Genomic DNA, 25,709 nt, shown 5'->3' on the forward strand with positions numbered 1-25,709 from the left:
ACCTTTTTCGTAAAAATATCGAGGTTTGGAAGACAAGATATTAAGATTAAGCAATTCGTTTTCATGTTCCAACCGTATCACCAGAAGTAATCTGCTATTTATCAAATCTTTATCAATCTAAAAGCAACGTTTGTTTTCATGCCCCAATTTCCAGAATGTGTAGATTAGTCAATTTGTCTCACAGCTTGGAATCCTTTGGGATAGATGTTCCGGATTTTCATAAATATAAACGCAGTGTACGATGAAGATAAATGGCACGGGTCACCCTTGAATTCTAATATGTTGGTCGTGTTATTGAATATATTGATAGCATTATTTAATTGCCCTTGTTTGTCTTTGCAACATAGTTTATGTTATTTATGTTCAGTTTCTTCTGAAAATGTTTCTTCAACTGATGAGCTTATTATGTTAAAGATGATAATTGGGTTAATAACGGTGCTATAATTATCCAAATTTAAAAATATATATAATAAGATTAATTACGTTTTAATTTTCTAATTATATTAACTATGTTAAATAACTATTTTAGGGCATGTTTCACTTATTGTAAAATGTTTCCCTCGGCATGGGACACCCAAGTGATGAAACATTACTCTGTTTAAAAAAATAACACAAACATGATAAAAGTATAAATAAATTCGCTTAGGTCTTATACAAACGGTTTTTTAATAACGGCGGGTAGATGTTGAAATGAAATAAAACAAGTTGTGTGTGAGGTATGAACAAAATATTTTTTTTTATTTAAAAGGCCCACATGTGCCATTAAGTGTGAAATATGACATCGTTTAAATGCCCGCTTCGGCTTCTTACGGTGGCACGGATCCGAGTGGTCCAATTTTTAATGACTCTTCTGCGTAGATCCGGCTGAGTTTAAGTAATGGCATGTGTTATATTCACCCATAGGACATCGGCCGATTGTGGTTTATTTGCATAGACCTGTGACTTCAAGAAACTCTACAAGAAAAAGTCTAGCGAGGTTAAATCGCATGACCTTGGTGGCCAATTCAGATCACCCCTGCGAGAGATAACCTTACCCTCGAATTGTTCATGCAGAATGTCAATCGTGACGTCCGCTGTGTGGCACGTAGTGCCGTCCTGCTGGAACCACATGTCGTCTAGATCCATATGGTTCAATTTGAGCCATAAGAAATTGGTTATCATCGTTGACGGTGACCGCCTCACCAACGTCGTTTTTGAAAAAGTACGGACCAATGACGCCGCCAGCGCCGGCCCAAAATCCACACCAAACGGTAACTTTTTGAGGATGCATTATCACCTGGTAAGCCTCGCGTGGGTTGGTGTCATCCCATATACAACTATTTTGCTTGTTAACACAGCCATTTATCCAAAAATGCGCCTCGTCGCTAAAAATAATTTTTCGGCAAACATTGGGGTCGCCTTACAAACGATTCAAAGCCCAGTCAGCGAACAAACGGCGTTGTCTATAGTCATGGACTTTGAGCTCCTGGGTCATTTGGATCTTGTATGGGTGTTATCCTTAGTCCCGACGCAATATTCCCTAAGTTGAAGTCTGCGAAAGGCCGATGCACGACGCACGGCGAGGAATCGACTGCCTTGGGTTCTGCTGTACACATTCACAGACAGCGACGATGTTCGCGGCTGATCTTGCGTTTCTTGAAAGTACGGGTGTTGGTTGATTGATTACCAAACCGGTCGTCTCAAATTTGGCCACCAAACGTTGAAGAGTTGACTGTGAAAGGCCATTACGTCTACCTTAAAAAGGGCGCAATGCGCGCAACGTTTGCACTAACAAACACTCATTAGATGATAAAATTTTACCATTTGAACGTGCTATTCAATTGTGTAACTTGCCATGGTAATTTGGCATAAGTAATTGAATAATAACAAAAAAAATGACTATTCTATACTATGTGGTTTTTTAAATTTTTTATATATTTAACTTTTTGTACATAATGTTATTTGTACATTGGCGGACTTATTGCCAAATGGCAATTTCTTCCAACCAAGCAACAAAATAATAGTTTTATAATTCATGTTGCAAAACATATTCAATAGAAAATAAAGATATGAAAAAATAGAAATAAACGTATTTGTTTGTAAATCACCTTAAAGCAATACTATTACTCGTGGGAAAAGGGAAAAAAGAGGAATGAGGAAAGGAGGAGTGATCGAGTGATTAAAGAAGAGAATGATGTTTCTTCAGACGTGATTTAAACAGAGATACTGTGGCAACGTCTTTGATGGTGGATGGGAGATGATTCCACAGTCAAGCCGCATGGACACTATATGAGTTAGAGAAGAAAGAGGACTAAGAGAGTGCTTTGTGAATTAAAGCGAAGAGATAAACCATGAACTGATAAGTGTTGAAAATTTTCATATGGGAGCGTTAGGACTATGAAGTACATTGAACAGAAGTAAGAGGGAGTGATAGTCTCTCTGCTGTATAATTTTGAGCCATTTCAGTTGTCTACGAAAATCAGAAATGTGGTCATATTTCCTTAGACCAAAAATGTACCTTATGCATGTATTCTGAAGTCGTTTAAGTTTATCGAGTTGCTCACAGCTTAAATTAGTCATGGAAACATCAGCGTAATCTAGAATTATGATAGGGTTATGTCTACCTAATCGTATAAAATATATACTTATATTACAATGTTTTACTAAGTAAACGAGAAAATAATAATAGGTATATAAGTAATAATATATTTTATTAGAGAACGAAATCATAACCAGTTATGGACGCAGAAGAAATGGGTTAGAAAATTAAAATTCAGGGGTGATATACTGAACGGCATAGCGCGCGAAGAGAACGCTTTTTAGTGAGTTTTACGTACTAAATACGCGCTCCCTACGCGCGCTACACCATTGAAAATAAAAGCCTTGGGCCACGATTACAAAAGCTTTCTTCATCGGTTCATATCGATACAGTATAAAGTAAAATCGATATTTATGTACGAACATGTTTATGCATAATGGGAAGTAATATTGATTGAATAATTTGATTATTTTTGTTTCAAATCATTTTTTTTTTAAAGAAGTTTGTATTTCATATAGCAAGCAACCTTGAATAATTTATAGCATGCTACCTTGAATAATTTTAAATATTTTGTTTCTAATCAAAAAAATATTTCAGTACTATATTTCAATTTGAATCAGTTTTGTTTTAAATTACATTTAAATAACATTTCTCTTATTTTTTATCGGAAACGAATGATTTCAAAACATAAATTAATTTCTATAAACTAGATAAACCTAGATCTGGTCAAACGGGGAGTTCTATTTTATAAATGTGACATTAATATTGTGCGTAGTATTCTTGGTCAAGAGGTCATCAAGCTGTTAAAATTAAGTAGGCCAATGTAATCCCAGTATTTACTATATTTCAGAAAAGTAATAAAAACCAGATATGGATAAAAATATCACAGCAATACGGTTAATCTGGTTTTATTTTGATCGTTAAATAAGTGAATATAAACAAATTTGGCGGCCTCCGTGGTGTGGTGGTTAAGACACTCGACTCACACACGTAAGGTTCGGATTCGATTCCCGGTGAGAACACAAAAATAAATGTGATTTTTCTTAAGCCTGGGTGTCATCTTCTTCTTCTTCAGCCTTATTCTCTCCATTGCTGGATAAAGGCCTATTCCAAACGTCTCCATTCCTTCCTATCAACCGCTTTCATCATCCATATTTTACTGGAAATAGAGGCGATGTCATCGACCCATCCCTTCTGTGGCCTTCCAATACTTATTTTGTTTGCCCATGATCTCCACTTTATTATTTTGGCTGTCCACCTGCTATCATTTTGCCTCGCCAAATGTCCTGCCCACTGCTAATTTAATTTTGCTGCCCGATCCATGATATCCTTAGCCTTATTTTTTCATTTCTTATTGTATGACCTAGGTACTGTGCTGTAATTCACCACTGTAGCTTTGCCTCCTGGCCTGTTGTGGTGCAAAAAAAAATGTTTTTCCAATACACTCAATTAGATTGAAGTTGTGATCCGTATGGAAGAGTCGCGGTCCAAAATTAAAGGAACCACGCTTTACCTCAACCTAATCCCTATTTTCTAGCAATTATTTACGTCTATTTTTGGGGAGTTTTTTTTATTCCAAAAAATACGTAATATCGCGCGTTTTGAAATTGTAAAAATATATTACGCAATTAGTCAAATCAGTTTTGGAATATGGAATAATTGGATGGGGATTTGCAAATGACACATTGATTAAACAAATAATAATTACACAAAAAGCTTGATAAAAATTATCTTAAGAGTCCCAATCAGAACTAGCTCCCTAGGTATATTCGTAAATCTTAATGTAACACCTGTAAAACAACTTTATGTAAAAGCTCTGTTACTATACGCACACAAGCATTATTCTCTATCTTCTATAACTCTTTCCACAAATATAATAGTTACTGGATACTCTACCCTGATGCTGCAATAATAATTAAAAATTAACACAACTTTCGGTCAAAAACGATTGGCCTACTACTCGGTTAAAGTGTACAATCTACTTCTATTACCCATAAGGACAATTAAAAACTGGTGTGCGTGCATGAGAAGATGTATGAATGTTGAGGGAGCGAGGTCTGTATGCCAAGATAGAGTGATATGGCGTTCTATCCTCTCTGCCTACCCCTACGGGGAAACGGCGTGATAGTTTGTTGTTGTTATTGTACAATAAATAAGTACTCACAATATAAAATTGCTAATAAGAAATGGATAGTGGAGGTGGGTTGCGCTCGGATCGATGAGTGGATCAAGCCAAATAGGTAAAAATTTGTGTACTGTTTATGCAATTTGGTCTACAGGTAATAAATTGGTTATGTTGTTTTATGATTGATTTAGTTACATAACTAATTTAAGGCATGTTTACATATTGTAAAATGTTTCCCTCGGCACGGGACACCCCAATGAGTGAACATTATTCTGTATAAAAAAAGAATACAAACATTGTAAAAGTATCTTAAATTATTTTTTTTTAAACGCGTAAAGTTTAAACAATAAAAATGCATAATTTTTGGGCGTTTTGAAGTGACTTTTAAACTATATAAATATGTTTCGGTTTCAGTATTTAAATATTGTGTTATAAAAGAACAATTAATAAAAAGAGCAATCGAAATCAATCTGTAGAAAATAAGAATGGAAGAAATAAAAAACATATTTGAATGATATGAGCGAAGGTTTTCACGGTCACTCTTATCAATATGTTTCATTTTTGGTAAAACCTTGTGTGTTGGGTTTGTTCCGACATTTCGGCTACCATTGCAGGAGCCATCTTCAGAGTAGACTGTTTAAACTGCATTTGTTTTCAGCGCTTATGTATTTTTAATCAAAAATTGAATGAAAATTGTTTTTTTTTTGAGCGATTTAAAATTATAGATTTTTTTATTTCAATAATGTGCATTTTGTAAATTTAGTGTTAAGCCCGAATGAAATTTATTAATATTGTAATATTTTGAGATTTATAATTTAAATAGCATACCTGTACTTATATTTGTTCATGTTATTTGTGTATTTGTAAAGTTTAATTTTATTACTATTAAAAAAAAAAACATTCAAATCTCTCTTATAATTTATATGACCTGAACCTTACACAACCTTTTTGACGACTTACTAATTTAAAATTTAATTTATATCATACTCGTATTACTCGTATTATTACAAATAAAATAGACAAAAATAATTTGGTCCTCCAAGCTTGTTCCAGGCAATACACTGTGTGTCGGGTAGATTGGGATGATACGTATGGAATGAGCCTAACGCGATCCAGTGAATAATATCTGTACAATTCGGATCGGAAATCTGGTAAGATAACAAATCAGAATTCAAATCTAATCCGATTTTGACTCGGAAAATATCGAATGTTGTATCAAATCTAATCTGATTTCGATATAGACCCTTTAGCATGTCGTACCTTCGTACCGCGAATTCGTTCATATCCCCTATCGCTATTAATTGGTGTTTGACGAATATTCTGTGACATTCTTCTAATTACTCGGGAAGCATTATGTAAAACACAAAGTAGTTAAAACTTTTGTTCGAGTGTCAAATAATAGAACACATACAAATTCATATCCTATTTTGCTCATATTCTGCAAACACATATGTACAAGTACTATGTAAAACCAGAAAAAGCCACTCTTGTACACATCTCAAACATATAATATAGGCAGAATGGTGAATGTTACACAGTGTGTAAAGTGGCCACTTAAACCAGCCATTGACAGGTCATAGGCCCTGTGGATGCCTGGACTTCTGTATTGCCTTCTTTTAAATGTTCTTCATCTCTGTTGTAATATGTTAATATAATATGACAAATTATAGAAATAATTATCAATTTTTAAAAATTAAACATTCGTTCGTTTTCGTTTTCTGTTTCTGAATCAGCGGACGCACAATTAGTTTTTCCAAGGATTTTGCGTAGAATGCGTATTGCTTGTTGCGTATTAAGGTAGGCCACCAATGTATGGATTTTTTTGGTTGTTTTTTCAAATTGTAATATCGAAAAAAGGTTGCTTAATTACATATTTTAACTGCATAAAAGTTTCATGAATATTAGACAACTTCTTCTGTTTCCGAATTGACATTGAATTTTAAAAAAAAAATGGAAAATGATTCATTCTTTATCTCTTTGCATAGACGTGTCACTTGATTAAAATTTCCAATTCATAAATTTAAATATCAGTTAAAGGTAAGGTAATAATATTAAACACAGTAAAATACGTAAACTACATTCACATTCTATCACTTCTTCACAATATTTTAAATAATCCCACTTCGCCTGTTTATCTGAGAGAGCTTATCCAACCTCTTTCACAACACGGACTATCTCTTCGTTATAGTAACGAGAGAACCCTTTTAATACCCTGTCATCGCTCTAATTTTCTTGCCTCCTCTTTGACAGTAGTAGCCGCTCGATTCTGGAATAATCTACCCAGTAATGTTAGAGACGCCCCTTTTTTATTTACATTTAAGTCAAGATTGAAATGTCACTATCTAAATATTTAAATTGTTCCTTTATACTTCTTCTTTCCTTCCCATCCCCTCTCCTCTCTTCATAGTATAGTGTTTTTTTAAAATATATATACTTATTTTTGTTAATCTTTGCTTTTAATTTTTGTATAAAATCGTAAGATTCAATATGTCCATGTATTTATAATTTTCTCAAACTGAACGGTTTGGGTAGGTAGGAAGAAATTGCCTTAAGGCAATATGCCCGCCCTTATATGTATATTTATTGTATATAGATATATAAAGTGTCAAATAAATAAATAAACTGATATTTTATAACTAACTACCAAATAAATAGTTTTAACTGTGGCATAACAATGAAGATTTTAGCTTAAAAATATTTTTTTCATTGCTTTTTTGGAAACTAATGTTATCAGGACTTCAGTGATATTCTTCACAGTTATTATTCACTGCTTGAATATTTATAATATGAGAGGGTAACAGGGCGAACGAAAAATAGGAACTTTACTTTCACCTTCATGTGTTACAAACGACAATTATTATTGGATAATAAATAGTTAAATTATATTTAGCTCTCAGTTTACAAAATTTTAGTAAACCTGAAAAAACAATATGTCTTTCCGCATTGTGCGAGGTTGCGGAGTTTGGCGTGCAGCTTATTTTACCAGGTCTCCGATTACAATGGGAAGTTAACAGGTTTATCTTCGACTGTCTACAAAGAAAAACCGATAATTATGTACGAAAATGAGTATACTTGCATGAACATTTAGAGTATCTTCGTCAGTAACCGATAATTGAACATGTTCAAAAAAAAAAATTGTAAACCCATTATATTTTTGATGCAGAAAACTTAATTTAACTCTGTTGGGTTATTACTTAAAGAGTAATAACCCAACAGAGTCGCCTATACGAAGAAAAACTATTTTTTGATTATTGACCACAAAGTTAGCTACATATTACAATAAAGCAACGAGCCGTAGATACTTTCGTTGATAATTACAAGCGCTAACCGAAACCGTCTATCACACGTTTTTTGTTAAACTAAAACTAAAGAAAAATTTGGAATGCTTTTGTTCTATAAAATAGGGCGTAAAGGCTTCTCTAGATAATTATTACTCTGAGGTTAATCTGGTTTCTCATTGATAAGTGTTTATATTGACAATAAAATTAACTGCCGCGGATGTCCGTAACCATATTTTAAGTAGGATGATACTATATTGCAAAACCAAGTTGGAACATAGAAAAACAACATAACTTGTCTGGGTTTTCGTTGTCTAAATCTTCAGTCGAGATTGGTGATTAGAGTCTGTAATAAAATAGAAACGTCAGACTTGATATTGTGCAGAACTGCTGAAGCAATAGCTGTTGCTGCTGCCCTTTCGAACATTCCAAACCAATTGTAAATTGTGTTTAATGTTTTAATCTATGTTAGTGTCAGGCCAGTACTTACAATTTAGTTTTGCAGTTTTGGAGATGGTCGTGATATTGGAAATAATTAAAACAGATATAATCAACGTTGAAGAAATTGAAAAATTCCATATCGGTTGCTTTTTTTTATCAATTCCCGCGATTTGCAAAGATAAAATCCAACAAAAGATTTTTAGTAATTTGGTCTAGTTGTTGTATTATTCATGACATCCTTCCATATTATTTCTCTCTTACCTGCTAACAAGCCTCTATAATAGAATTTTAGCAAGTTATTCCATTAAAATTTTAATAAATAAGTTAAAAAGAAAAAATAAGTAGGGTTACTTTTTGGAAACATTTGATATTGCAGTTATGGGTACACTTATGTTTTTATCGTTTTTTTATGTTCGCCGATCAATTAAAATGTTCTACTTACTCTCACACGGGCAGTTTGCAACGTCAGAAATACGAGAATTTGTTCATTTATCTACTTTTATACGACAAAATACAAATTAACACTTTATTCCCGCGACTGAACACTCCTAGATTTTTCTTCCTTATCTTAGGGTGCGATTTTACAGAATTTTGTCGACAGTAAATGATATGTTTTATCTTCTATGCAAAATGAAAATGCAATGCAAAATGTATGGTGTTTCCGACCCCTTACAACAACTCTTATTCTCTCGAAGCAAATACGTATTTTGGTGATCTTTAAGTGAAGGACCATATATATGTATTTTTTCTCCATTCAAATGGTGCAGAGCCAATTCTACCATACAAAACAAGATTATCTTATAGATTTTATATTTGAAGCAATTATAGTGGTCTCAACATATCCCGCCATCGCTCGAACAAGGGTGAATGGATCCAACCTGCAGTGGCTTGGAGACCCGCGTTATTGGAGCTTTTCAGGCGTTTCCATAGGCTCCAGGCTCTCTGGCGAAGTAAAATGTTCGTAGTAAAAGTAAAGTAAAAGACAATATCTTTTCTTACAGAAACATGACTACTAACTAAAAAATAGTCTAAAATATTTTTTTTCGAATTTCAAAGCCAATTTGGAGACAGAATACAAATGTTTTTTTTTACACGTAATTTTGACTCCATTTAACACCTTTATTTTGTTATAAGAATAGCAAAATTCAAAAAAAATATATATCTGCCCACCTGCCTGCCAAAACAGGGAATCGTGAAGTAACACTGCAAGTAAAAACATTCAAAATTAGCTGAAAGATTATTTTTTTAATTCTGTTCATGTTTTTAAGCAATTTGATGTTAACTTTTTTGATTCATGTAGATGACTGGCCATTATGTTTTTATTGACTTTTTTTGCACAATGACGAAACAAATGAATACGAGAAATTGATTTATGTTTAAAAAAACAGTATATGACGTAGATAGGATTAATAATTATAATATGAGGTCAATCATACATACTCGTTTATATATTTACTCTTTTCTTTCTCCCTATATTGATATTTTTTGCATGTTATGTCTTAGCGGGTACTTACGTTTTTTTTAAATAATATTGTAATATTTATGAATAGTTATGTTAATTAATTCATCAAAGTGTCTACCTCTGTAGAATAAAACCTGCTGATAACGTCACTAATGGAGCTTTTACTTTTTTTCTTCTTATCCATGATCGCACTTATTAGTTCTCAGAGCACTGCATTGTACACGATCGGATGCTTGCTAACAAGATGATATGTCTTGTGCTTCAGATCCAATCCAGTAACTATGAACAATATGAACAACCTGCATATGAACAAAATCATAAGGAAATTTCCTTTTTTTCTTTTTCTAAGTGGAGCATGTAGGCATCACCAGATGCTTCCAGAAGACCCTATCGCCAGCCAGCACTTTTGCTTTCTCCCGCGTGCCGCCAAATAAGTCTGAAAGATCCTCAACGACGGCCTTTCAGGACGGCGTGGCGTGGCGCAGCGACACGGCGAGAGCCCGCGTAAAAGGCAACTTAGGTTATTTGCTCCCTGACGGTACAAATTTGTCCTAGTGCAAAATAACTCATATATCTCTTAATGAGAATGCATTTGATGTGACTTATCACTGTCAATGTTGGTACTTATTTGGTCGTTTAAAGTAGTTTTGGCCGTTTGGAAGCAATTAGTTCCAAAAATTTACACCCGGGGAACAGTTTTGCGTAGAGCTTTCACCCGCATGGTTGTGTAAAATTACCACTCCCTTACAAACGTCAATATTGGTGATGATATTATTGGTGATGCTTTACATCATAAAAGGAGCTTCATCCTCAGGGGACCACTGGTTAAACCTGAGGATGTTAAAGAGCTCGCCCCTTACTTAATAGCCTGATACTTTACGGATCTAGGCTTGAGGAGAAATTTAGCAAAATGTAAACTCTCGCTTTCCCCAGCCAAGCTCTTTATAGACTTGGGTTTGTAGGGCGAGAATTATTTACGGGTCCCCGTCATAATAGATCTTCGCAGGTTGCAGTGACGTCAGGAGCTTTAATTGCACTGACCTCCACCTCTAAGAATAAAAATAAACCTTTTAACTGTTTTATTTCGACCTTGAGACCTCATGCATAGCAAAGGCCCATTTCACAAGTATCGTTCAAATCCACACGGCACGCTCAAATTAGAGTGGGTGGATACTTATTTACTATTATTAATATTATTATTCGTTATAGGCAGTGATGTGCCAATATCTCGTGTATTATTCTTATTTTCGTGTTATTTATGTTGTTTCTGGTCTAAGGTTAAAAAAAGCAAAAGAAAATCGGGTGGAGATTAGTCAGCCTAGCGGTATACTGGATAGTTCGTTTAGCCATTAAATAAATAAATAAAAAAATGCTATAAAAATCTATTTTCCCTGTTATTTTGTCTGGTGGATTTTTACTATGGTGTGAAAATAGCCATAACTATCTTACCACAAGGTCGACATAATTTTTTGGCAGATATATTAGTAATGATAAGAAATAATTATAATTATTAATTATTACTATACCTACGCGTCATAATACCGGAAAATCATTTAACCTTTTAAATGACAGTATGGCTTAAAAGATTATTATTTAAAATATTGCGATAAGATACAAATTAAAATTTTTGTTGTAATGTGAGCACTAATAATAAAACCTCTGAGCAATTTAAAGTCTTTCCAACATGAGTACCTAGTAGCCGTTTTACACGGATTAGAAAACTGAACAAGGAATTTGTCAGAAATCTGAACAGAGTTTTGAGTATGAAATCTTGCAACTAACAGTACATCGTGTATTTTTTATCATCAGCGGCGCTGCAGCCCATTGTCGGTCCTGGCCTCCTCCAGGATCTGTCTTCATTCCTCCCTGCACCTTGCGGCTCTTATACAGTTCGTCAGGAAAATTGCTCTCATATAACTTTCCGCACCCTACAGCCACCTTAATTTTGGTCTGTCTCTGCTTCGTCTGCCTTTCGAAGCGGTGTTAATAATTTAGTGGGTACGCTTATTATTATTTATTTTGTGTACATGGGCCAACCATCGCAATCTCCTTATTTTCGGGTTTGCTATACTGTGCCTTTAGTTCACGCTTAAACCGTCTCTTTCACATTTTGATTTATTTTATTTTATATATCTTATAAAGGCAACAATATAATAAACATTTCAAAACAAGTGGTAGAGAGAATAACTCCTAGGTATAAAAAGTCATTTTAATTGTATTCCAATTAGAGGCTAAATTTGTTACTAGGTATGTAAAAATATTTATTTTTGTTTGCAGCACGAAAATCTTCTTTAATATTTTCCTTTCAAATACTAATGACATATTTCCAACCCAGCATTTGGTACCATAATTACCAGCCAGAGTAGAGTTTTGTAGCATTTTTTAGTTTCTCCAGAGAGCAACTTCGTGTATTACTGGGATTATTTTCTGACTAGAAATTATTTTGTGTCCATGTGTAATAAGTCAGTAATACGCAATAAGTACGCGTCATGCGCACAATCCACGGCCTCATAGCCTTGTGGCCTCGTGGTGTAATGGTCAGTGCGTCTGCCTACCACGCAAGAGGTCTCGGGTTCGATTTCCGACTTGGTTGATGGAATATTAAATATTCAAACGGGTGTTTTTACATAAGAATATTTCATTGTTCCTGGACTGGTACCTGAAGCATAAGACTAATCATCTTACCTGCATGTAACAAAAATGATCAAGATACGATGCTATTGATGTACCAATGCAGTGCCGTATGCATCATTAGATGCGGAAAGGGAATGATATGAAATAATAACTAGATCCTCAACACAAAGACAACTTAAACAAATATAAACTAATACCACTTTCTGACACAGGTATTTTGAGTATTATGCAATTAAACTCTATAACATACTTCTACTGCTCATTAAAACAATTAGTAACATTTTTTTGAAAATATTTAATCAGGCTTTACAAAATAGATAGTAGATGTGGGTAAAAGTAAAATAGATTATCTCTTTTGCCCCATCCAATATTGAATCACCAGCTCTACGAAGGTATAGTTTATGTTATGTTTTTGTTTTTTAATTGTTCATTTTGCAATATAAATAATCTAGTTATACAAAAATTAAATATGAACATTAATACGTAGTGTTTAAAAGCGTATAAACATTTTTTAATCTGTCTCTGTGTAGTAAGTCTTCTTTGTGTATTATCACATGTAAATATATTTTTTAAATACATTGATAAGTGTCTTCACGAGTAACCCCAGTGAAGTCACATTATTTTCATTATTTACTATTGTTTATAGTGTGAAAAAAAAAGTCTTCACGCGCGTAGATCCCGAATCAAAAATAATTAGAAGATGGGCGTATTCTTACTGGATTTCGTCGAAATTAAGGATCTTTTATCCGATTTTTGCATAGTATTTGTATGCGCCTGCAGAATCTGAATGAAAATTCGGTTCGAAATTAGGACGTGTTCTAAATTGTAGCATTCACGTATAAAATTTCAACATTGTCGTGTATTACGTGGCAAAATATTTTCGCAATTAAAATTTGGTTAATTTTCTGATCAATTTCCTGATTCGTATAATAATCCTTTACATTAATCATAGGACACGTCACTGGTACCTTTATGTATATATTAATAAAGTCGTAGTTAAATAAATAAAGCATGTGACAAATTTACTGAGATCATATCTCTAAAACAATTATTCCATAATTAGGGCAAATCTTTTTAAATATCTAGATTTTATCAATTATTAATTAACCACTTCAGTTTGAATGATAAGTATTATATGATTTACAAATCGTCATGGTATGGAACCAAGTAAATTTACATCTAATTTTCCACCCGAAAATGGATTTTTTTAACGAATTTTTCTTTAATCATATTTTATTTAAACAGGACATTATTAACAATACTCAAGGCATATTCAAATATTTGTAAATAAGATTTTACCCTTTAGGTAATTAATTCATTAAGATGAATAATATATATTATATTTTAAGAAAGATAAAACCTCTATAAAAAGTTATGAAACGAATTTTTTTTAGAGGAAGTATCATCATAACCCCCTTATCCGCACCCAATGGTGTATAGGGCACTACATTGCTTTACCAATCAAAGCGTATCTGGGATCATTTGTTATACATGTTTTAAATTTTTTTTAAACCCTTACATACATTTAACAAAATATTTTTAATTTTGAAATTAATATTCTACTGTTAATGATAATATTTTTAACGTCTTTTGTAAAGGTTGTCTGAGTCTTTAGTTTAGTTTTGTCTGGTAGTTTATAGTATAATTTCAGTCCCTGGTTTATTAGTCTCGACTGTCCTTGTCTTGTTTAGAAAGTTGTATATTATATTTTTCTGATATTCTCGTATTGTGTCCATATTTACTACATTTTTTTCCAAGTTTTGGTTCTTCGTCTACAATCATCAGTGGCTAATTTATGAATAAACTTTACGGATTCTAGTATGAAGAGTTCAGTTACATGTAATTGCTTGGATTGTTTAAAGAGTTCTTTAGTTGCTGTCTTTGTAGTCTGTTTATATCATTTTGACTTCCTGTTCTCCATAGTAGTTGCATATAACATATTTTAGTTTTTACATAGACTTCATACATTTTTAAAAATCCGTTTTTTGGACAAAGTTTTTGATTTTAAAAATACATAATACATTCCTAAAAGCGACATTTAAAAATAAATTAAAAATAATAATTACAGTTTCGAAAACATGTCATCAAGCTAAGGCGATACGGTTGGCTGAGCCATATACTGCGGATGCCTCATGAGAGCCTTAACCACGCTTGTCTTCTTTAAGGCAGTTTATTTCAGAAAGACAGAACGCTAACCTGACTCAGGAGGACGCACAGTAGCTGGCGGCCGATTAAGATGCATGGAGGCCCTTTGTGGACATCAAATGCTCCAAGGAGGGAGCGGACATGGGATTCCTCCCCGATATTGTGCAAAAAGACGACTACACGTCGGACTGATGCATAACCAAAATCGAGGTTTCGTCGCTCCGTTTTCCGCGCCCCTAAACTAAACCGAATTGTTTTCTTTATAAAAACAGTATAAGAATGTCTTTTTTTATGTCAGCAGTCTTCCTGTTTTTAAAATTTCATTATATTCATATACCCTACGTCTGAAGACGGCAGATAAAATTGGGCGCTTTTGAGGATTTTTGGATGGTTTTATATCCCATAAGAAACAATTTATTAAAAAAGCAAAACAATAAAGACACGCAAATAGTAAATATCTAGTTTGTAAAAAAGCAGTGCTATAGTGCCATAATCCAGGGGGCAAATAGGAGAATACGTTTGAACAAGGAATAGTAAGTCCGCGTTTCCTCTTAATACGCTTTTCCAAAATGTGGGTTTTGTATATAAAATAATTCGTGCTCTGGGAAAACCTCGTTCAAGTATTTTGCTGAGATCTTTCCTTATTGTTTGACCAGAAGTGTGTCTCACACTTAGAGTAATAATGCTCTAGAGGAGCCCTTGCTCTATTACATATAACAAAATCGTTCCAAATTTATGATTTGGTTTATTACTAAATTTAAAGTAATTCTAAACGAAAACATGAAACAAATTATTTATAGATGGCGCTTTTATCATTTTTATTGAAAAATGCCATGTTTACGTTTATTTTTAATGGAAATTTGACAAAACTTGATTTGCGGAAACATTATACTATATTGATTGTATAATTTGATAGTTAACTTTTCGTTTTCCATGGAGATTATCGTTAGTAATAAATTAAAATAAATAAAAATACCGAATGCACACTCCAAGCCATCCACGCACACCCGCATGAACGCACATATAAAAAATAATAATATAATATTTGTGATGATATACTCGATACTCGCGTGTCTTTGTCAACTAATTGCTCGTCCCAACTCAACACAGGACTTTTAGTCCCATGGAGTTGGGACTTATGTTTCAAATAATCTGTAACCTATAAGTAAATAAAGATTTTTTAAATAAATGTATTCAAAATAAGTGTGCATTTTAAATTTTCGGATTCTAATGAGCATATACAAAACGGATCGCAGTTTGCATTACGTCATTTTGACGTCCGCGTTATGACAGCCGACTGCGCTTTTAAACATTGCGTACATGTTTTGCGTCAACACGTCATACGTGTCATTCGTCCCACGCCCCTCAAGGAGCGAATCGTATCGTTTTCAAGTAATTCAAAATATGCATATTTTCAAAGTTTGTAGAAAATTTATCCGACGACACACAAAAAAAATATAAATACTCTTACCATCGCAATATTTTTCTGATTAAAAAATAAAAAGAATTAAAAAAATGTGAAAAGACCCTTTTACAATTAAAGTATTATTAATATTATTTTGATATACCCGAATACTTCAATTTCGGGGGCGTTTTCATCGCGTTGTAAATAACTCATTATTAGAAAATGATAATCAAGTTTGGGTAGACTGAAGTTCGAACCTCAAACCTCTGATCCGTTAGTCCACAACACTAACCACGGGACCTTTATGTGTAACTATCTTACCTAATATTAATAATAATATTTTTTCTTTACCTACGGTCGAACCTAACAAATGTCGAGATCCGTACATTATGTAAGGCTGAGATAAGCATTTCCGACAAAATCAAGAAAGGAGTTGACTGAATGGATAGCGAAAGAACGGCTAATAATATTTACAATGCGAATGTTGATGGATGCAAAAATAGAAGAAGAGCGAGAAAGAGGTGGCATGACCTAATCCAACAAATACTTAGGATAGACATATCAAAAGTCAGATAATCGGTGGGCGTGCCTTAAAAGATGTACGAGTTTAGAGCAAGCGAGATTTATGTGCAAAGACAGAGTGGTACTGCGTTCTATCCTATCTGCCTACCCTTTTACATAAATAAGTCTCCTGCAATGGTCGAAAATGGTATGGTATAGCGACAAATATATTCTATTTTCTTCGTACCTTTTCGAGTTCCCATGGAGCGAAGTCTCAAGAAGAACGTGTTCGGCCTCCCTTCATAGTCCTCGGAAGTCAGAACTTTCCTCACAATATCATCCGTGAAAACAAACACGAATCGGTCACCGCCAAGTTTGGTCCCGAGCACTTTGGTCCCGTGGCGGTTGGCCAACTCTTGAACGGCGTGGTGCTGACCCCCCAAGGACATGGTGAGGCGCTTTATTGCGGGGGAGCAGCCGACGAAAGGCAGCCATATTGGTCCTAGAAAGAAGATAAATCAAGGTCAGCAAAGCTTTGGTAGCTAGTATATTTTATTTAGAGTTTAGTTATTTCGAAAAATATTACATTACAACGAAATACAATTTTTAATACAGATTTAATAAATCGCACAAAATGACTTCGTAGCATAATACTGCCGTCCTCAAAAAGATTGCAGTATCTAGCATTTTTGACGTCATTTTGTTAAATACGGATTCAGAAAACACCCATATCAATATTCCTTCAGGAACCGTGAAACCCAGAGTCAGGTCAAAACTACAATAACTAGATTTTTGTTTATCTTTTAAATTTAAATGTTAATTTTCATTTTAAAACTTAATTAATCTGTCAGTGATTTCCTTTCTTTTGATATATGACATATAGTAATGGTATGCGTAGTATTGAAACTACAACAAAAAAACATTATTTTCAATTACCGCGTTCTTTTCAGAAACCTATATAACTGAGATACTGCATTTTTCATACGGGGGGTATAATATGAGTCGTCTGTTTTCAAAACCCTCTATCCCCCTATGGTAGCCATAGGGAGATCTACCGATCTATCAAATTCAATGGTAATTATACTGATTTTTAAACATCTTGAAAAATTTTATATATTTATGACATAATTGCAGCCACCCCCTCCCTCCGCCACTTTTTAAACCGCGCTTTTTAAAACTGTTTCTTAAATAACAGTTCAAATACAAGTTAACAGTTCCAGCTGATAACGAATCTACCGAAATCTACCGATTTATTTTTCTGAATCTACTGATTTTAGCTTGATGGAGGTTGACAAAGCGGCGCGGCGCGGAGATAACCCGCCCGTCTATCTCGGAACAGTATTGTATTGTCCACGTGTAAACAGCTTTTAACTCCAAAGCACTGAATTTAAACTTACGAAAGTGTACTTCTAGGAGTGCGATTTATATATAAATATATAATTAAAAGAAAGAAAAAAAATTGTGCACCAGAACGTCCTACAATGATGTCTTTTTTGTTTTTGCTCAATAAATATTCCTAAAGTGTTTTCAATGAGTGTCATATGAAAAAGAATTATAAATACAATTTTTGTCTTCTCTCTTAAATATGTTGTATTCCAGACTGCACTTTTGATTATTTTGTTCATTAATTTTTATTTAATACTGTGTAAATATACATTTTATATTTGAAATACTAACTTTTTCGTTATTCATTGTAATAAAATAAAAAATAAAAAATTGTTTTTAACCACTTATTATTTTTTTTCTATAGACTCGTTTCAAAGCTATACAAGCTTCTTTATCAAGGTATAGTAAAGCGAAAACACCAAAAATTATACTACGTGGTTGAATTTTCCCGACTCGATTTTTCTTTTTTGGATTTTTCTCCACACTGCACCGAAACCTTCCGCCCGGACATGAAAAAAATCAACAAATAAGACTAACACAAAAAGAACGGCTTTAGAATCACCGACATATTCCGCCGCAATCATAACAACTAAATGATCCACCAAATTCACCGACTATTATTTTAATAAAATATTTTTAATCTTTCAATAATGATTATTTAAAAAAAAAAATATTTGGTCTTAAAATACAAACATTAAAATATATTAATGTGAAATATATTAATAAATATTATTAACTTACGAGTACATCTAATTATCAATAAACTGTATACTAATTATCAACATTTTTAAACTATGTATATATGTACACTTCAAATTTACATTTCATCACAACACTAATACGAGTACATTAAAGAAAAAGATTGCAAAGAACATAACCTTTTTTTAATTTTAGGAAGTACCGGAAGATTTAAAAATTTAATCTTTTGTTGAATAAATATTTTTAACTGGTTTCCTTCTTACTGATTATATCTTTTTTATCTCTGCTTTCATATGTATCGCATTTTACTTTTGATTTATTTAAATTATTTTTTGGTATTTGATTTTCCCCCTAATTGGTGCTTAATGTGAGAATGCCAATATCCGCATACTTCCTACATTTGAACAGAAACATTACGTTGGCTTTGCATTTTAGGCTTATTGCCTTAATTCACAGAATAAGAAGTTTTTTATTTCCTTTTCATTGCATAGAAAAAAGATGCTGAAAATCTGTGTGTATTATGTCTGGAGAGTGGGATACGCACCTATAAAGAGGCTTTGCTCAAGGCGTTTGGCTAGTATACCACACTTGTTTATTTATTGATCAAAAACTACACTCGTTTAAATAATAACGAACTGAAGGTTTTTTAGCAGTGCTCGTGTCAAGCCATAATAATTAACAATAAAAAATACATATTAAAATTAATTAAATGAAATTATAATGACATGTGATGCAATAGAATAACAATCCAGAAAAACAAAGTATAAGTAATAAATAATGAGATTCAAAAGAAGACAATGTATAAAAATAATAATCAGATATAAATATTAAAATACAAATTATACAGATTTAGATTCATACATAATCAATTACATAAAATAAAAGTATCGTTGAAATCGATAAAAAAAAGTACAAACATAATAAAAATGATAATTTTATTGAGATATGGTTTCTAGAAACTCACTCTATAAATACTGTAGTAAGAAATAAGAGTAATAAATCATATTCCGAATAACAGTAAGTACTACATTAATCACTATTTTAGTATTACATATATAATGTAACATAAGGATAAATTTTAAAATCATGTTATTTCTTCGAAGAAGTATTAGTAATAATAAATATTTATTAGTTATCATGACTTTTTATGCAATCGTAATTTTTCTTTTATCTTGACTTATTTTAATGCTCATTGTATTTCCTACATATCTAAAATAGTACCTATCCTTATTTTTTTCAGGTTTAATTTAATTATATCGTTATAAGTTATCGTTATTAAGTCGTTAAGAATATATTTCTCCAGTCTGGTCGCCCCATTATCGTGTACATTCTGATTCACTCGAGCGCGTCCAGAAGAAATTTCTAAAATATATTAATTTTAAACTTCATATTTCAGCTGCTTTATTTAATTATAATCAATTGTTTTCTTCAGCAAATCTTATAAGACTTTCTGATAGAAGAATCCTAACTGACCTAATATTACTTTTTAAGGTGATCAATTCATTAATTGACTGTCCAGATTTGCTGGAGTTGGTGTGTTTCCGTGTACCTGGTCGACATACCCGCCACAGATCTCCTTTTTGTTCTGCAAGTTTTAGAACCAACTATCACATGCACTCGCCTATCCCTAGGCTCCATAGATATGGCAATCAGTATGAGGACAAGGCTGATATATTTGGTTCTGGACTTGATAGTTATAAAACGAGTCTGATTTCTTTTTTCTCTCGCAATATTATTTTTAAACCTTTCTTTATGTTTAAAAATGTTTTTGCTTTTTTTGTTTTTTCATATTTATGTATTTATTTCGTTAATATTTTTGGTTGCTTATGTGTATTTACCTACTTGTTACTATTGTTATAGTTATGCAATTTAATAATTTTTTGTTATGTTTTTAAAAATGTATTTTTTTTTCTTCATATTTATGTTTAATGTATGTTAAAGGCAATTTATGCCGTTTATGTAAAAATAAATAAATAAATATGTTGTGTCTCATTCACATTTCTTTGTTACCATTTCCTTATTTGACTGTTAAGTTTATTTTATTTGTCATCATTCACACCCTTTGAGTATTTGTAATTTGTTGGTTTAACTGTTATTATTAATTTAATTTTGTTTTTTTTTTACAAATAACTTAACTCCATTGACTTGTATGTATATTTTATATAATTTATTCTTCTTATTATATATCGACCCTATTTAGGTCAAAGACCACAATTCGGAAAAAATCGGGTTCACTATTTCAAATGTGTTTGAAACCAATTGCAAAGGTCCATTTTAAAATTCTATTTTGAAAGGATTCCAACTGCGAAAGTGCGAACCTCTATTATTTTTCTAGAATATGTATAAGATATAAGCAATTGGTAAAATATATTAAAAATAATGAAATCAATTTTTCTCTTTTTTGGCTTTTTTAAAAAATTTTAAAGTGAATGATATGAAATACTGTTGAGTAAAAAATTTTTTACTGCTTATTAGTGGCATAGAACATATTTTCAAATTGACAATGTTGAATTCCCGCGAAAACGGGCATTGCATTGGCCACGCCCCTAATACGTCACCATTCGTGTTAATTTTGTTCGTATCCGTTCATTTTTTTATAGAACATCGTCACGAATTTTGACGTCACCATTATCAATGCCAAACATGTCGCGTTTTTCTAGGGACATATTTTAAAAGTTATGTCTGAAAACATTTCTCCACAATATTCATTTGGAAAATATAATTAAATTTTCTGAATCCATTTAAAGCGTTTTTACCGGTATTCGTAATATGTGATATTTCCCTATTGTGGGTCACGGTGACCTGATCACGGTGGATATAAAAGATACAATTTTGCAGTTATTTGAATCAAATAAATAAGAAATTAATTTTTTAGTCTGGTTGTGTCACATGACTAGATTGTGGACACACGGATCAGTAGTCCAAAGTTCGAACCCGACTGAGTTATTAACAACTTGTTCAAAATGGCTGAAAAATTAAAATATTTCTGAAAATTTATAAAATCCAAAAAAAACTTGATTACAAAAGACATTGAATAGGTGAATATTTTTCACGCGATCATTATTGTTTTAGATTACATGCATTTTGCACCCACTAGAATATTATCACTTCATTTAGATAAAGTAGCTAATATGAATTATAATAGCATGTAATTTTCTCGATTACCATGTTCAAGTAATAATAGAACTTATGCAATATAGACTTCTGGGTAGACTTAATCGTATGCGACCGTCTCAAGTCTCGAGCTCTAATGCAGTGGTGTCCAACCGGTAGTTCGCGGGCGCCTGGAAGCTTGCGACATATATTTTAGGCGCCCGTAAACAAAAAGATGGACAGTAGAATACTTTATATCGAATAGCAAAGTGTTTGTTGTAATTTTTGACGAATTGCACTAATTGTCAAAGCTTTTTTTGGGTCAACCTATTTATGTGAACAGGCTTTCTCCAAATTAAAAATCATTTTAAAAAAATACAGAAACATGTTGACTGACGAGCATGTAAAAAACAACATGATTTTGGCATGCACATCAGAGCAACTGGATTTTCGGAAGTTACCTGAAAATGTAAATAGCCAAATATCACATTAAATTTTTTTTTTCTGTACATAAAACGAATGAGCTATATTATGAAGTTTCTTTTATTTTACTTGACTGTATAAATTAATTTTATTCATAAAATTAAGTATATTCATAAATATCAGTTAGTAGAATACATAATGTAGGAAGAGTAAAACGAGCCTTAAGCAGTTAAGATTGGAGTTAAACTCGGCGGTGCAAGCGAAGATGGCAATGGTTTCAAAGTAGCTCTTGGTGCAAATTCGGTTGGACTCCACTGCTCTAATGCGTATTCAATGTAACAAGTTTGTGAAACCATTATATTAAATATGCTTTCTTTCTTTTTTTTAACTCTGCGTTTTAACCCTTGCGAACTGCTTATTTATGTACCTAGTACCTACCAGGGGCAAACCGTGTATAGAAGCGATTATGCGCAGCTTACCATTATATTTGACTAACCATAATAATATTTTGTTGTAACTTTATTTACAGAGAAACAAACAAATAATAACGTTTATTTTAAATCATTTCCACCGTTTGTATTTTTATCGTAATATAAATATAAATTTTAATAAAGCGCTCCCAGCGCATGCGGTGAGCCAAGAAACTAGCCGATTATTCCAGTTTATTTTTTCATACAAATAAGTATACTATATTTTGAATGTATTAACCCCAGTGCGGGTTTTTTCTCCTAGATTAAACTTGCAGATTACACAAATTTTTTGAAGATTCTTGATTTGGAAAACAGTATTTCATACACTGTTTCTTAAGGACTATTTTTCTTTAAGATGGTACTTTTGACATAAGACCATAATTACTTTCATGCGTCATATTGCAGGACATATAGCGCTCCACGCGGCCTATTTTAGCACTATTAATTACTAGAACAATGCGGCCAGTTGACATTTTAATTGTATACCTAATATCGACTGAATTCATAGTGGTATTTATTTTTTAATTAAATATTTATTTATTTATTTTATTTATTTATTTATTTATTCGTTCAAAATTACAAAACTAAATATTTGTGAACTTATTAAGGCTTTTTAGGCCATGTCCGTGTCAAGTCACAATAAATAACAATAAAAATACATAGTAAAATTAATTAGATCAAATTATAATGACATAGAATCACAATCTAGAAAAAAAGGTAAATGTAATAAATAATCAAATTCCAAAGAATACAATGCAAAAAAGATAATCAGAAATAATTTTTAAAATATGAATTATACAAATTAAGAATCACACATAATCAAATATACAAAATAGTGGTTTCATTAAAATCAACAAAATAATAGTAAAATATAAAAGCATTAAAAAAAAAAAATTAAAAAATACAAAATAAGAGCATCATTTAAATCAACAAAAAAAGAATATAATATATATTAAAGTAATGGATAATATATCTATATCATTTAATATATCAAGAAGTTACATAGTTTGAGTTGATTTCATGGATGAGAGTTGTTGTATCATACAGAACCACAGAAAAATATCAATTTATAGTATAATATATTACTTACATTATATTATGTACCTCCTATGTAGGTAAAAATGTATGATATTTTTTTTATAGCTTACCTGTAAATAAAATCACCATTCGCCACTGGTACCTACATATATTTCCTATATCTATGTATTATAAAGGAGGTCAAGTTAGACGGAGGTTAATGATGCTGAATGTTTAGACTTAACAATGAAAAGCAATTGAAACAGTTTATTAAATCTACACACTGCGCATATTATATTACTATTTGTCTATCGATTTCAGGGCCGCGATTATAAAACGCTATCTTTATCGGTACATATCGAGACGGTATAAAGTAAAATCGAAATTTTAATTTAAAGCATCTTCTTCGGTAACCTGCAATTAAATATGTTTTAAAAAATGTGCATATTCTATTTTTTGTACAGAAATCTTAATTTTACCTTGTAGATAAAATTGAAGATAAATGTTAATTTTCCATTGTAATACGAGCCCAAGTCGACCGACAGCATGAAACAGTATATGCACTCGGGCTTTATTGCAACATAAAAAGCCAAGAGGCCTAATTACAGCGTTGAATTGCAACACAAAGCAGATCTAATAGTTCGGTTTTTTTAGCATGTTATATATTTTTGTACAAATATAATACATCCGTCCAGGTTTCAATTCTTTCTTGAACGTCCTTATGGTACATTCCTATTTACACTCGGTCACAATGTACGCATAAAGCTGGGATTTGCCGTTAAATTCTTAATAATATTATAAATGCGAAAGTGTGTTTCTTAGTTAGTTTTTGTATCCTTCACGTCTCAACGGAGCGACCGATCGACTAGATTTATTACAGTGGAATAGCCGGAAAGATGGGAAGTGAAATAAGCTAGGTTTTTTTTATTCCAAAAACAGTAAAAATGAAACAAATTATTAGAAAATGGTGGGCGGTAAGTTGAGATGTCAAAAATAATAGGTTTGAAATTAATTAATTGAATCTGGTTTTGGTTGGTTAGTTTTTTTTTTCGTTTTGTGGTAGGATTTTGGATTTATGAACAGAATAACGATGCATAATATAAAGGATCATCATGTTTTTTTATAGCAACAGTTGGAAGACCAGCTACTTCTTGATAAAATATATCATTCCATCGAGAAAATTCTTGTTGATGAATAAATACTCTTATTGATAAATGACAACTAATGAATTACCTAAATAATTTATCCCTATTACTTTTATTTCATTTTATTTATTTAACTTTTTTGCATAATGTTTATTGTACATTGGAGGGCTTATTGCCAAATGGCAATTTCTTCCAACCAACCAATTAAATAAAAGTTTTAAATTTCAAGTTACAAAACATTCAATAAAAAATAAAAATAAAGAAGCCAAATATATATAAAAATAGAAATAAATGTATTTGTATATAGATTAACTTAAATCAATACAATTATTTAATGGAAAAGGGGGAAAAAATGGATACAGGAAAGGAGGAGAGATTAAGTAAGAGAAAGGAGATGTTTCTTCAGACGTGATTTAAAAATAGATAAAAAAAGATACCGTAGTAAGATCTTTGAGTTACAATGTGAGCAAAGCAGCGGTAAAAGCTAATACATAATAAAAATGTTTTTTATGTTTAGTTATTTGATAAAGAACGGTTTTTTTTTGGCATAAGTACTTGAAAAAATAATAGGTACATTGTTCGTGTACTATCAATACTTAGTAAATATTTTTATTGTGCGTTTATTGAGAACAATTAACACAAATTAAAAATTTATGATAGAAATAAAAAACGGGTGGTTAAATCCACAAATTTGGAGTTTGAGTTTAAATTTCTGGATTTAAGTTTTCACGTTTTTTATTTTCATAATAAACTAAAATGAATTTCCACCAAGAATTTTCACTGACAAACTTGAATGTTTTATAAAATTACAATATCGTTAGATGCTACTTACTACATACGCTCGAGAATTTAGTTCGTAATACGGACGTAACTTCAATAAAAATCCTCGGTGTTATGTAAGTAAAATATACAGTCGTGAGTATACCTCATTAAGGTTCTAGATACGTCTCAATCTAAAACAAATGAC

The 25,709-nt window shown here is 32.0% G+C and overlaps 1 protein-coding gene across 1 annotated transcript in view; it reads right to left on the minus strand.

Annotated features, from left to right (window-relative positions):
- Positions 1 to 25,709, minus strand: part of Cyp305a1 (Cytochrome P450 305a1) — a 71,841-nt gene that overhangs the window by 14,600 nt on the left and 31,532 nt on the right. The window contains exon 2 of the mRNA XM_088237733.1: positions 16,757 to 17,011. Within this exon, the coding sequence (XP_088093859.1) occupies positions 16,757 to 17,011 (255 nt within the window). The remainder of the gene's footprint in view (positions 1 to 16,756; positions 17,012 to 25,709) is intronic.

This window comes from Micrasema longulum, unplaced genomic scaffold (assembly GCF_059751315.1).
Source record: "Micrasema longulum isolate JH-2025_06_02 unplaced genomic scaffold, ASM5975131v1 h1tg000107l, whole genome shotgun sequence".
NCBI classification, from domain to species: Eukaryota; Metazoa; Arthropoda; class Insecta; order Trichoptera; family Brachycentridae; genus Micrasema; species Micrasema longulum.